This window comes from Carassius gibelio, chromosome B3 (genome assembly GCF_023724105.1).
Source record: "Carassius gibelio isolate Cgi1373 ecotype wild population from Czech Republic chromosome B3, carGib1.2-hapl.c, whole genome shotgun sequence".
NCBI lineage: Eukaryota > Metazoa > Chordata > Actinopteri > Cypriniformes > Cyprinidae > Carassius > Carassius gibelio.
Genome location: NC_068398.1, coordinates 31467833 through 31482162, shown reverse-complemented (window position 1 = coordinate 31482162; position 14330 = coordinate 31467833). Strand labels below are relative to the sequence as shown.

The window sequence follows — 14330 nt, the reverse complement described above, 5'->3', positions numbered from 1 at the left end:
TGCATGATTATATCCACACAAAAACTATTGTGAATATATGTTTGAAAGTACAGAGGTTTTCCTAGGGCTTATCAATGTAAATAAGTATGTAATAATTATTACAGACATCCCACAACCCTACAAGGATAAATTTGAAGAATAGATAAATGGGTATTATTTTGGACACAACTATTCAATCACCCATTCTGGAAATAAATATCTAAATAAATAAACTCTAAAGAGTAACATTTAGTGAAAAAATGATGTCAGTTTTCACCTCACTCTCATTGGTTAAGAAACACTTGCACACAGTCTAGCCACAAAAGGTAAAATTCTTAAATTCACCTGAAGCTCAAATCAGACCTGAAAATCTTACATGTGCATATACTGTATGATCAGACCTCCTGTTCACACAGCTCACACTGATCTTTATATCTGTTGTTTGTCACAGATAATGAAAAAGCAGCTTTAGACAGATACAGAAAAACTCCAATCAGTTTGAAAAAAGTGTACTATTTCAGAAAAGGCAGATCGACTGTGTTGAGTCGGGTGGACTAGAAACGCCCTCAATCTAATTGGCAAATGTTGTTCTGAGAAATAAGAAAAACAACAACACTTAATTTACAGTTTCAGACTGTTCAAAGTACATTCATGTTTGACAGCAGAATGCAGAACAAATAAACAGAGCGGTCATGTGAGCGTGAGTCATGTATGTGTTTGTCTGGAGTGAGTTTAAAGTAAACTCAGCTCATTCAAGACAGTGAGCTCACACTAGCCCCTCCCACCCAGAGCTGTAATCCGGCTCTCACGTCTCCTGTGTGACACTCCGACAGCTTAAGAGCTTTAAAGGTCAAAGTTCACCAGTCAAATGACAGCCGTGAGCCGCTTCACGAGACCTGTAAACCCCCCGCGGCACAGGATGTGTTCGGGTGGCGTGCTGTAAACTTTGTACTGTCCTCTGTTATTGTGCCTTTGGTTTATGGTATGATAAGCTATAAGAGAAACTCATTTCCTTATGCACAAAAGAGTAAACAATGGCTTCTGAAGGAAGTCAACCGGTTTAGGCCCAGACAAACAGATGTTTGGAGTTCTTCTATTTCCTGTTCACCCAGGTACTAAAGTCTCTCCTGCTTGTGGCGCTCTGTCTACATTGTGATGACTGCATTGGGATTACATGACAAACCATTCACAGATGAAGCCACTGGCATGTTCTGACAAGCTCAACGGGGTTTTATTTATGTGATGTGCAGAAAAACTGCATGACTTGAGATGTAAATATGACCTTTGTCATGAGATTGATGCCATCATGCGGTTTTATTGAATGAAGCTGGAGGCTTGAGAAACAGGTTTGCTCAGCGTTTCTTAAAACATCACGTCATTTTTATAGTCCTAGTGGCTGTCTGATGACCAATAAAGGGCTTTATCGGGATAACTGATACTCACAACCTTTCAAATCAGCAGTCAAACCCAGATTATAACGTTTAACACACCTTGCTGTCAAACCCTAGTTCATTCTTCTTTGCAACTAAAGAGCTGCCTTATTCACCAGTTTAGTGAAACTAGAACAAGATGTTCGTCAAAAGGAAACTGGACAGACAATATAGGAATGCAGCAACACCATTTCTGACACACCAAGCAAGTACAGTACACAATTTCCTTTGGTAGCCATCGATACCCAAGGTTCCCACACTTTATGACCAATGCATTTCTTAATAAGGGATTTTTTTAGACCAATTTACAAATGAATCATTCAGCTGGATTTGTGAACTGTTTTGACTAATTCGTTAAAAGCTATTCAAGAGAACAATTTTCTCACAACACTATGACTTGCAAGCAATATTAATGACTAAATGATGGAAATTTCAGAGTATATAAAAAAAAAAAACATTATGCAACACTTTACAATATGGTTCCATTAGACGACTTTAGGTAACTTCATTAGTTAACAAAATTTAATAATATATTCAAATTATCATATTAAAAGTCGTGTCTGTTAAAATTCTTTAATGGACCTGAGCTTACAAACTAACAATGAACAGTTGTATTTGTATTAAAATATATTTAAAAATATAAAAAAACTATAACAATTTTATTTTTCATTATTATTCAACGTTAACGCATTAGGTAATGTTACCAATAGGACCTTACTGGAAAGTGTTACCAATTTATAATCGCTATATAAACATCAATGATACTTAAGATTTTACTAATTTCTTTAACTATCATTAATTAATATTATTATTGTAATATCATTAATAATTCTTCATTAATTCACAAAAAAATTATAAAAAAAATAAATTCCATAAAATTTCCAGGTTATCCATGACTAAGGAAACAATATACTGTATTTGGTAGGTTCACATCAAATGGTCCAAATAAAAATTTGACCCCAAATTAAGGAAATAATATTTTGCTAACAGAAAATGAATTGCAATGCATTTGAATACGAAAAAACACAATTCTAATTCTGAAATCAATCAATCAGTCTTCTCATTAGGATGCATTATTAATCTTAATGGTCTGCAAAATATCCATTTACAAAATTTACAAATATTATTTGAATTATCAGCCAGTAAGTTAGTCTGTCATTGCTATGGTATGTTGTTCTGCTGTGGGAATATTAAATTGAATCTTGGTTTTATTTTGTCTAGGTTTTATTTTATTTTTATTTTTATATAGGCAAACCGGTTGCACTTTATTTCACAGTATGTGTACTAACAGTGTATTTATCTAAGAGTCCTGTAATACAAGGTAACTACATGGGGTAGGGTTAGGTTTAGGGGTTGGGTCATTGTTTGTACCAAGTTATTACAGAGTTATTGTAATTACTATAATAAGTACATAGTAGGTACATGAGGAACAGGACTGTAAAATAAAGTGCTACCGGCACACCTCTAGTGCAACACATCTGTAAATCCTTCATATTTTCAGATACGTTGTATCTGTGTAATCCTTTGTGAGGCAGTTTAAAGGGTTTCTGACCTGCAGGAGGGTCTCCTTGGGTGTAGCGAGCAGGTTGACAGCTGAGGAGAGCCTCTGGAAGAAGTCAGCAGCCAAATCTCCCATGCCAATGCTCTGAATCCAGTCCATCAGCAAATCCAGGTTGGCTCGGATCTGCACTCCTCTAGACCACTGGTAGAAGCCACCTCCAGACCCTTATAAAACATCCATATCAATATTTATTCAGAAGTCTCAATCAGTGCCACAGGTAGCATGCTATTCATTATAGCTTTCTAGTAGTTGTCAAAAAGTTACAATCTCACAAAATATCCCAAACTCAATTCAAACTAAACCAGTTTACATTTTGTAATACTTGTGTCCGGCTCCAGCAGACTATTATCAAGCAAAAAGCTGTGCTATGCAGCCAGTGTTGTTGACACCTAGCTACAAATATTCACTTTGTAAAATTCACACCCTTGTGAAAAAGTTCCTGTCCAAACAAAGTATCGAGACGCACTGTAGTGTAAACAAAGTAGTTCACACCACGCTCTCTGGCAGTACATGTTGTAGCCTCCGTGGCTTTGGTGTAAACAGCTTGTGCATCAGGTCCTCAGAAGACATTGAGAGCGTGTGCTCACCTCTCTCCATGAGCGTGTTGAAGAGCGAGGCATTGGTGAAGAAGAACAGGTAGGTCAGCAGTTGAGATGTGATCTCGCTGTGCACCTGGAAAGCGTTGAGCAGGTGCAGTGCCTCCTTCAGGACGTCCAGGATTTGGCTGACCCCAGCAGGCATGCGCAGCTGACCGCTCTCAGAGAAAGGGTTACTATCCAGCAGCCCCGGTAACATGGCATACATAATCTAGCAAAGGGAATGGGAAAAATGTTTGTTTACTGTGCGTACCAATCATAAATGCAACCCCAAAAGGACAGAGCGATACAGGTCACATTATCTGTGCTTTCAGTAGAGAGGTGGTAGCTAGGAGCAGTGCTGTGTGCAGTTCCTGAACATCACGTCTAAGGCAACAGGAAGTACGGCACAGGCTGACTTCCTCTCAGCGGGTGATATGCGACCGTGACTGGACTCTAGAGAACGTCTCTGCCCTGACTGCCCATTGTTACAGCGCCAGTGAGAGTCCCGAGAGTCATTCAGATAAGACTAAAGCACAGACGCATCTAACACCCACACTCACTTCTCCCACTGAGTAAACCTCGGTTGCCCCTCAGGAACAGATAAAAGGATTCTGTTATCAAAGCAGATAACTAGGCAAGACGGTTCACACTGATCCAAATCCATGCAATAAAGGAAAATATTCAATAAAATCCACCAGGAAGTTGTTTGTTTACGCACAAGAAAACAAGGAAGGAGAACAAAATCTGGCAAGACCATACATCAGATTTCAAACTAAAGGTGTGGCCACATTTGCGAAATAGCAATATTAAACAGGAAAAAAACAAACAGATTTTTAATTACAAGCCTGAAATACACTGGAGCTCTTATTTTGAAATATATGTTTTTATTATGTCTATTATGCTTTTTATTATGTCTATATACTGGCTTATCATTGAAATAGATGCAGGTGATAAAAACAAAAATACTCTTACATCTAATAAAAACAGTAAGAATTCATCAACAGTCGATCGTAAGCAATTGGCATAAATGTGCGTTTTTGTTGATTGTGAACTGCTCTGAAACACTTAGCCTGTAGATCATGCAATAGCACTACATTTTTATATAGTTTAATATATTTAATACTTACATTTCCTAAAACTGAGGAACTTTTTTTCTATTGTTGTAATTTAATTCTAATGTTAAATGCTTGTAGCATTACAGACACATCACTGAAATTCTGGTGAAAAATGGGTGTCTGTTGTCATCCATATATTGCGAATAAAACATTTTCAATGTAAAGATTCAATCACTAACATAATTTTTTGGCAAAATTTTGCAAACAAAAAAATTCCACTGTCTACTGTCAATAGTCTAGTAATCTATGAAGCACAGCTAACACAGTAGTCTCAAAAGTCAAACCAAGCAGCAAATTTGCAACCAATCTGAATCTGCTGCGAAATCCGCAAGGGGGAATTTTTCACCTTCACTCATAACTGCCAATCACATGGATTCCTATTGAATTGACAGCAGAAAATGTGGCTGTACCCTCAATACAACTCTTAAAAAACACACACAAACACCCTGCCAATTCGTCAGGGCACAGCAGAGGTTAATGAAACACTCCATGCACTTCAGCCATATGAGGTCACTGAGAAACTAACCAGAGCCAAAAGTCCCGCCCCCATGACTCATCACTGATTGACGCATTCTTGCCTTGCCTTTTGGTCACAGCCATGACATCAGTGTTCATTATCATGACTAAGAAATGCCTGGATCCCACCATTCACAACAACTGATATTGAAAAGAAATACCTAATGTTATGATAAAAACCATTCCCAACACGTGTTATAGAAAAGAGGTTAATGCTCTTAATTACAACGTGTTTAATGATCTGTATGTTTTGTTTTACCATGGAAATACGATTTCCTGTCACCAACCGATCACCTTACACAGTATGACATCACAGGTAACAGATATCAGACTGGCTTCTAAATTTCAAGGAAATTCCAATGGTAATGATTTAGAAACTAAACTCCTGGTAACTGTTAATATCCTGTTGGCAGTTATGACTGCTTTAACTGGACACTCCTCTCCCGTTCTGGTGATGAGAACAGAATATTTCCTGCTCAGGAAACAGATGAACTCTCTGAGTCAAATGTGGAGGTCCACAGCTGCTTCTCCGTCAGGCAGAGGATGGGTAACTTTGGGCTTCCTGTCTGCTCCACTGACAGTCCTCTTAACCCCTGATATCTCAGTTGTTTTCTAGGACAAGACTGAAGTGACTGGACCGTTAAAGACATAACCTTTCCATTTACTATTTCTCCACAAAGTTAATCTGCAACTAGTCTGTACTTCAAGGTGACTCACCACTGAACGGATGCAATGATAATTGATTTGAATAGAGAATGAGTTTCATGACATTTTGTTTGTGTGTTATTTTAGCACTGCTTACATACTGTTATACAGTAGCATCATTCTTATTTTTAATTGCCTTTTTTTTAATAGTCAGTTTTTTATTTTTAAATTTTTAGTTTTAAGTTTCTATGATCTTTTTTTATATTTCTGTTTAGCATTAAAATATAGTTATTTTAGTTTTAGTATAAGCAGTTTCAGTACTTCAACTTAATAAAGTACTTCAGGTCTTTTATTTAAAAATTTCGTTTTTTAAAATCACAATTTCCTTTATGCTCCATGGAGAAAATAACAATAGACATAAAATAACAATTTCTGATTAAACAATGTCTTTAAGACATTTATCAAGGACAACTAAAGCATGAAATGAAAATAAATGTAGTCAACATCGTGTTCCAAAACATTCCACGCTCGTTTAAAAGAAGCAGGGATTTGTCATTAACTTGAGCCTTGAGAAAATACACAGTTAATATGTTTGTTTTCGATTCTTTTGGGAGGAGAGAACAAGTTATCTTGCTCACCAGTGGCTATGGCCAATCCCAATGTCTCAACTGAACCCTGTTATGACTTTATTTTGGCTTACAGACTGGAAGCACAAAATGCTGTTTACACGGTTATGTCCTGTATCACATATTTTACATCCTTTAGGGAAAGGAGGAACATATTTAATGTAATATAAACATTACGTATCAAGAACAATTAGTAAAAGGTTATACTTTTAGTAGTAAAATAGTAAATATAGTCCTTAACCACACAAAACTGTTAATAATTTAATCATTAAACAGACATAATGGTCTTTAATTTGTACTTACTTTAGTGAGATAGTAGACACACTGCTGGAAGGTGAACATGATGACTTCCTCTAGTACTGTCATGGCCTCCTCGCTGGCAGCACGTGTGGACTGGATCTGACAATCCATTGATTCTGAGCAGAAGAAGACATGATGGTATTGCACATTCACAAAAGACCTCAAGTACCAGCATTCCTTTGTTCCGAAACAAAAAGCTGAAACGAACCAATAACTAAAGCAACAAGGTATTGTGTCACAATGATCAAACACATATTTAGTATAATTTAGGAGAACACAGCGAGTGAAGGCTTGTACCTTTGTCCATTTCCTGTCTGTCCTGCTGTCTCCATGTTAAGAGCAGGGGGACCTCATGTTGGATGAAGTGCAGAAGCTCAATGGAGTTGGACATCCACAGCACCAGTGGCTGCAGGCCTGGGATCAGGTCCTTTATGTTCAACACATGCTGCTCTTCCGACGTATCACTAGTGCTTCTGTATCATAGTAAGCACAATGGTTACACGTTATACATTCATTTATTCATCCAACCATCTGTCTGTATCTAACAAACAATCATCCATTCTTTATCATAACAACATTGATTCTCCAAACCTACCATCTATCCAACTATAAATCTCTTTTTTCTACCAACAAACCGACCATCCATATATCTAAACAACCATCCACTTACCTGTCTAACCAATCAACCAGCAATCAGCCATCCCTTTTTCTGTCTGACAAACCAATCTACTATTTATACATATAAAATATCTGTACATCCAACCAACCAGACTTCTATCTTCCTATAAACACCCATCTATAAGATTGTTCAGTCATATATCTATCTGCTGAAAATAATCAACCAACCAACCATTTATACCTCCGTAACTTAAAAAAAAATAATATCTGTCCAACCAACCCAGCAACAAACCAATCTTTCTGTCTAGCCAATGATCTTTCCAGCTATGTGTCTACCCATCCATCTACATATATATATGTATATATAGATGTACATCCAACTAACTCAGAAACCATCTGTCCCTGTACCTATTGATTGGTCTGTCCAACCAATTATCCAGCTTTACATTTATGTCGTTTTGTCTAATTAGCCATCCATCTTTCAACCTTTCTGTCTGTCTACACGTCTGTCCAACCAACAACCCAAATCACCATATCATTATGTCTAACCATTTAATTCAAACCATATATATTAATTTATATTTCTAACCAACCAACCAATTTACAATCAGTCATCAACCATCCATATAAGCATTTATGTATCTGTCTGCCCAACCATTCGTCCATCCATCCATCCAATCAACCAAACATCTGTCTGTCTAAAAGTCCAACCACCCAACCACCTTAACTACTAATTAAATAAGACAAAGAAAAGCTGGTTTATGAAGTAAGCAAGCCATAATCACAAAATCAAAGATGTTGAGGTTAATTTCCCCCATTTAGTACTTCCATTTTAACCACTAAGCTGTACCCCTCACCACAATATGGAGGTAAAAGATAAAAAAATCAGGATGTAGACTGAGCGGAAAACATCAACTGATAGAAAATGCCAGCTCTCTGCTGGCCAAATCTACAATTTACACATGAGACAATCAGAGCCTGAACCACTTTAGCACTTTATTTATTACTGTACACTTCAACAGTTAATGGCATGCTCAAGCGGCCTTATCTCGGGTCATGATTGGGCACCACAGAGAAAACAACAGTGAATTGAGCACCCACAGCACCATGGGTGATAATGAGCTAGTTACTGCCGTCCTTTAAGTTCCCTGCTCTTATCTCAGAGAGGCGAGTGAAAGAAGATTAGTTGCAGAAAGAAAAAAGCTCTCTCACATGTCTGGCTGCAGAGCTGCGAGTTCTTTTGTTCTTTCCTGTAGAGGAGGAAAAAAAAACTTTTTAGAAAAAACAGATCTGTTTAGGAGTACCAACTTTCAATTTCTTATGACAAACATGTTGTCTATCAGATGGTTTTAAAATGCATCATATGGAGATCATATACTACAATATACCATAGCACTAAATGGTTACTAAACTAATAAACCATTGTGTGTGTATATATATACATACAAACACACACACAAACACACACACACACATATATACGTATACGTGTCACCTCCAAAGCTCCATGGTATTACTGTGGTGTTGGCTGCTTTTAGTACTCTATAAACTCCCACTCACCAACATGGTTAGCTGGACTTGATTAGCGATAGAGAGCAGCAATTTCCGGAGGTGAACCAATTTAAAGTTGGTGGCGGAGTGCTGAATGCACAAACACAGCAGAAAGGCTGGAGTAAGTTTGGGTTCTTCCCCTCCTGGGTCCACCATACTGAGAATCTTCTCCAAGACTTGCTCCTCATGCTGCACCTGATAGGACAACGACAGCACCTTGCCCTCCAAGTCCCTCCAACGGGCGGCCATTTTTTGAGTCCTCCTCCTCCTGACAGACGTTCCACACAGTTTACAGGGTGACGTTGTGGCTGGAGGACACAGAGTGGCCATCCAGGATGGGGTCTGGAAGGCTCCTGAGACCGTAGGGTCCTTGAACATAAAGAGATAGTGCTGCCCGAGGCCCACCAGGTCCCCCGGACACAACTCAACCTCGTCATCAAGGGGGACGCCGTTGTGTGTAACAAGTGCGCTGTGGAGGGGTATGAGCCTGGTTTGCATCTTGCTACTTCCCTTGGTCTGGTCACTGGTGGCGTCTAGACGCTGTACACAGCAGTGTTGAGGTAGGATGTCAGGGGCAAAGAGTAAGACGTCCACTTTTAGGGTCTCCTCATTGTTACCAGTGGAGGATTCAATGGAGGAGCCAAATATACAACTGTTCCCACTCATCAGATAGACCAGAAAGTCCTGAGAAGAGATTAACAGCAAAAACAGGACGTTTTATTAACTGTGCCAACAGAATCTGAAATTAATCTTAACTTTCTGACCGTTAAGTACTGAGACAAACAGGTTAAGGAAAAAAGATTTATACACTAGGGATTAGAGATTTTGGGATTAATCTGTAAAACTGTATTCTGTGTCTAACTCTCAATATAACAGAGCCTGCACACATGGAAGAAATTAATAGGCTAAATCGTGTGCATGATTTACTATTTCATTCCCTTGATTTATCAATTGTGCAAACAATTTACTAATTTGTTCCCTGGATTTGCCAAATCACACACACGATTTATAAATCAAGAGAACTAATTTTTTAGAAATAGATTTTTTCTTGCATGTCATGTGCGGGGCTACTTAAAATATGGGTCAACACGGTCTAGATACACATATTACATCACATTAAATATTTATTATGAATACTGAAAACTCTAATTGTGTTAACAATATAACAATATTCTGCACTAAATGCAGTAAACATTTTACCTTTGAAATGTTTTTAGATACTATCAGGACCTACAAAAAATCCCCAAAATGTCTTTACAAATTGTGTGATTACCTAAAATGATGTATATATTTAAATAATAACATTCAGCAGAGTTAATGTTGCTGGACTAGCACTAGAATTATGCAAATAGCACCTTCATGAAAAAGGCTGAGTTTAATACTGCCGGATTTGATACATGCTTTTATAAAGATCTGTTGATATAAATATCTTTAGTTTTTTACAAAAAGTATAGTTTTGAGGTACATTTGTGAAACATTACATACAATTAAGATTTATTTAAAACCCTTATGTGCCATGTTCCTTTTAAAGATAAATATTTACAATTCTAACGTTTTAATCGATATTAAGGATTGAATCATAGTTTATAGACAGGGAATGTTTTGAAAATGATGTACATTCGAACACTGATTAATTTCAAAGTGTAAAAGCTGTTATGTCAGACAAAGGTGTGGGACATGTTTTGTGTCACATCTCAAGAATCAATGGGTTATGTAATCCCAGTGCACTGACCATTGATTGTAATGAAACGAGGAAGTACAACATAAAGACCGTATTGTCTAAATTCTTCATCTGCTTAAACTGAGGTGTCAAAACAGACTGCACTGCTAATCGACTGATCCCCTCTGTGCTGCTAAACCACATGATTCGTCTGCTCCGGAGAAGCACCTCTCAGGACTATGTGTGACTGACATAGAGCTGATCCGAGTCCCTTAACCCAAGATAATCTCCCAAGCACTTTAGGCTGTAAACTCACTCTCATTCAACCATTTACCAAGCTCCTTTCCCCTGACACAGACTGGAAAAAGACTGAGAACTGAGGAAAAAAATGAATCCTAGCCCTCTTTCAAGACCAGATGCAGTGTAGATTTCAAGCATTACTTTATCAACATAATTCATCATATTTTGCTGCTGGAACATTTCAAATCACAGAAATAAAAGTCACATGATTGATATTTCCCTGAATTCAGACACACACAGTTAGTAGCATGTCTTATCATTTGAGTGAGGTAAAAACAACCCCATATGAGAACAAATTTACTATGTCTATTTTAATTTAATTACAACATTTCCTCAAATTGAGAGTTTCCAGTATTCATTGCTTTGCTGATTATATATAAAAGGACGGGAGAAATCCGGTGTAGACATTGTGAAACAGCAATACTAACTTTTCCAGCTAAAAACGTGGAGCCTCAAGGGACTATGGCCAAAAGCAAGAGAAACAGCAGTGCGTGGCAGGAAGAGTCGTGTCACCGCAGGCTTAGTAAACAATGCTGATTATTACCTTCGGTAAAGTGCACATGTCCTCACCAACTCCTGATTATAGTTCAGCTTTTAAACGAGACAATAGACATGTAATTACTGCTAAAACCGCAAACCCGTTCATCGCTCTCTCACATGCATACGCATTGAGCAAGAGAATGAAATGTGTGTCTTCATAATCTTAAATGAAACTATAGTAACTTTCCCTACTTCGGAAACGATTTTCTGTTTTCGCTCTACTCACTATATTTCGCAATCAGATCAACTGTAGATGGATTCTCATTGGATATCGTGTTTCAGCTGTAAACATGGCGCATTGAAAAAGCTTTAAAAATGGCCTGTGAATGGCATTTTAAATATGTCTGTTTATTTCTGTGGTCACGTTGTGGATTTATGGTTTTCCAGTGTAGTGTATACATGCAAAACTCGCACACCCTTGACAGTGCATGGAGGAGGAACAGTGGGGCTGCACAAGCACAAAACACTTAACAACAAGAAGTTAGAACCTATACTGTTTCCAAACGAAGACACATGTTTGGTTGGGAAACGTTAGTGGATAATATAGATAGGAAACCTTTGTTGGAAACTTGAGGAGAACTTCTAACATCCAGATGAGAAATGTGAGCATATTGTGACATGATATTAAATAAAATGGTTAAATGTGTTTCACAAGTTTTCATTCTTCAAATCACTACCCTACGCTACAAGCGTATCTAAATAAATGCCAGCCAATGAGCATGAGGATGTTTAGTGAAATACCATAGGCAACATCTTTTCAACTAAATATATTGAGCAACCTGTATCAAATACAACTGCTATGTTGTCTTCAACTTATGAAGTGTACACTATACAGATGACTGTTTTACAAATAAATAAACACAATTTATATGTTAACATGTAAAAAAACTGTTTAAATGAGCAACAAACTACTGAATTCAACATTAAAAGCCAAAAGTTCTCATCAAAAAGCCACATGATTTGCTAAATCACTGATGTACATAAGGTGTGGAAATGGATGCACTCCAAAGTTGAATACTTTAGCTTTAAGGTTTCAGAAAAATGCTTATCTCTAAATAGGAAAATCTTAAAGGAAACCATTGATATCTACAGTTTCAGAACAATAACTACAGATCCACAGAATAAGGACATCTCTGGAGCTCCTACCTGTCTGTGGTTGTATCCTTGCAGCAGAAGGAAATATGGGAAATCAAAGGGGAGGTGGATGGAGTACTGTGTGTTGTTGTCATCGCTGCTTTCCGTCTCCTCTTTCTCTGCGTTGAGGCGGTGGGCCTCTTTATCCGCCTCTGCCTCTGGATCCTCCTGTAGAGGTGCATTATGGGTCTCAAAGGCTTCTTTTCCCATAGTGGAGACGTCCATGTCACTCAAGCTCCTCCAGATTCCCAAAACATCCAGCCCCTCTTTCGTCCCATCCACAAACAAGGAGGTGACCCGCGCACGAGCATGCTGCAGGTTTCGGACCTGGGCATTCAGGCCTGAGGGGATAAAGGTTTTTTTTTTTTTTTAATATGACTTCAACTCAAAAAATTCATAAGATTTCACATTGTCATGCTAAAAACTTATGGACAACCATTTCTTAAGACGATAATAGCACTGACTATAGCTTAGTCAGATTTCTTCTACTGCATGAGCAACAATTTTAAAGCAGCATTAGGCCATAACTGCCAAAACGGATTAAATGAGATGTTATTAAATGCTTTAAGATTAAGCTTTCACACATTCTTCTAAATATAGCTGTACATCTGCCACATTTTGTTCAGAGGATCTGCAATAAGATGACTATCGATGGGAGTGAGGTACAGTGTTAGAAGTAATGCATTACAATTATTACTTTTTACAAGTTAGTAGTAAAGCAGACATTACTTTGTAATTACTTTTTCAAACAAGTAACGCCAGTTACTTTGTTTTCCCATCGATTGACTGACATCTTTCCTGTCCCCATGTGGAGAGTAATTGGGATGCGTTGTGTGCGCTGTGTAAGCATGATTTTAACAGTTGTTCTTCTAGACTAAATGTGAACGTGTATTTACACACAACAAAAACAGATCCAGTTTTCCTCAAAACGAGGAAAAAACTGTGAAAAGCAGACTCCTATATATAAAAGCATATTTACGGGTCCTGTGTAAACGATCTAATCGCATGGTCAAAAGAGCACGGCGCAGATGTCTTTGGGTGCAACATGCAATAAACCAGTTGGTTTGAGTTGGTCTATGGCGGTCTATTTTTAGTTCTTCAAAATAGCAACATGCCAACAATACGCCTGAACTTACCTCTTTTTTAGACCAGCATGCCCATGGGCGCAAATGCATTTGCTATTTAAACAACGTACCACAGAAAAACACTTGCGCTGCCCCTTGCCAGTATTGCATTTAATCCCATTTTATTAACCAGTGCTGCTGACCTTCATTGATCCAATTTAACCGTACCAATAAACAATTTAGGTGTGAAACGACTTTTACATTTGCCCAAAAATAAAACTTTTTATATTAAAACAAACAAGCAAGCCCAGAACATTACTTCCTGTAGCTCAATTGGTAGAGCACTGCGCTATTAAGTGCATGGTTGGGGGTTCGATTCCCCGGGAACACATGATATGTTAAAATTGATAGCCTGTAAGTCGCTTTGGATAAAAGCGTCTGCTAAATGCATAATTTTAATTTAATTTAATTTTAATTTAAAAAGTAAATTTTGGAGTAACGCAATATTGTAATGCATTACTTTTAAAAGTAGCTGTCCCCGAGACTGGTGCCGTAACAGAAACAGAGCTGAAGAATGCTGTGAAATGTTGTCAGAGCTCAGGCTTTCACACCCAGTGGCACTCGGGGCGTTATCAGCTGTGGAAATGGGCGGTCGTCTACATTGTTCTGTCAGAACACACAGCGATGGGGGGTTGAGCTTCTCCAGTCACCGA

The 14330-nt window shown here is 37.9% G+C and overlaps 1 protein-coding gene across 2 annotated transcripts in view; it reads right to left on the bottom strand.

The window, feature by feature from the left end:
• The window catches only part of LOC127953122 (ras-associating and dilute domain-containing protein), a 28857-nt gene that overhangs the window by 11030 nt on the left and 3497 nt on the right, over window positions 1-14330 (bottom strand). For both annotated transcript variants that reach the window (XM_052552063.1, XM_052552062.1), the window contains exons 4-10: window positions 12566-12894; window positions 8929-9603; window positions 8581-8618; window positions 7048-7223; window positions 6754-6866; window positions 3558-3777; window positions 2962-3134 (exon numbers count right to left, since the gene is read on the bottom strand). In XM_052552063.1, coding sequence (XP_052408023.1) covers window positions 2962-3134; window positions 3558-3777; window positions 6754-6866; window positions 7048-7223; window positions 8581-8618; window positions 8929-9603; window positions 12566-12894 — 1724 coding nt within the window. The remainder of the gene's footprint in view (window positions 1-2961; window positions 3135-3557; window positions 3778-6753; window positions 6867-7047; window positions 7224-8580; window positions 8619-8928; window positions 9604-12565; window positions 12895-14330) is intronic.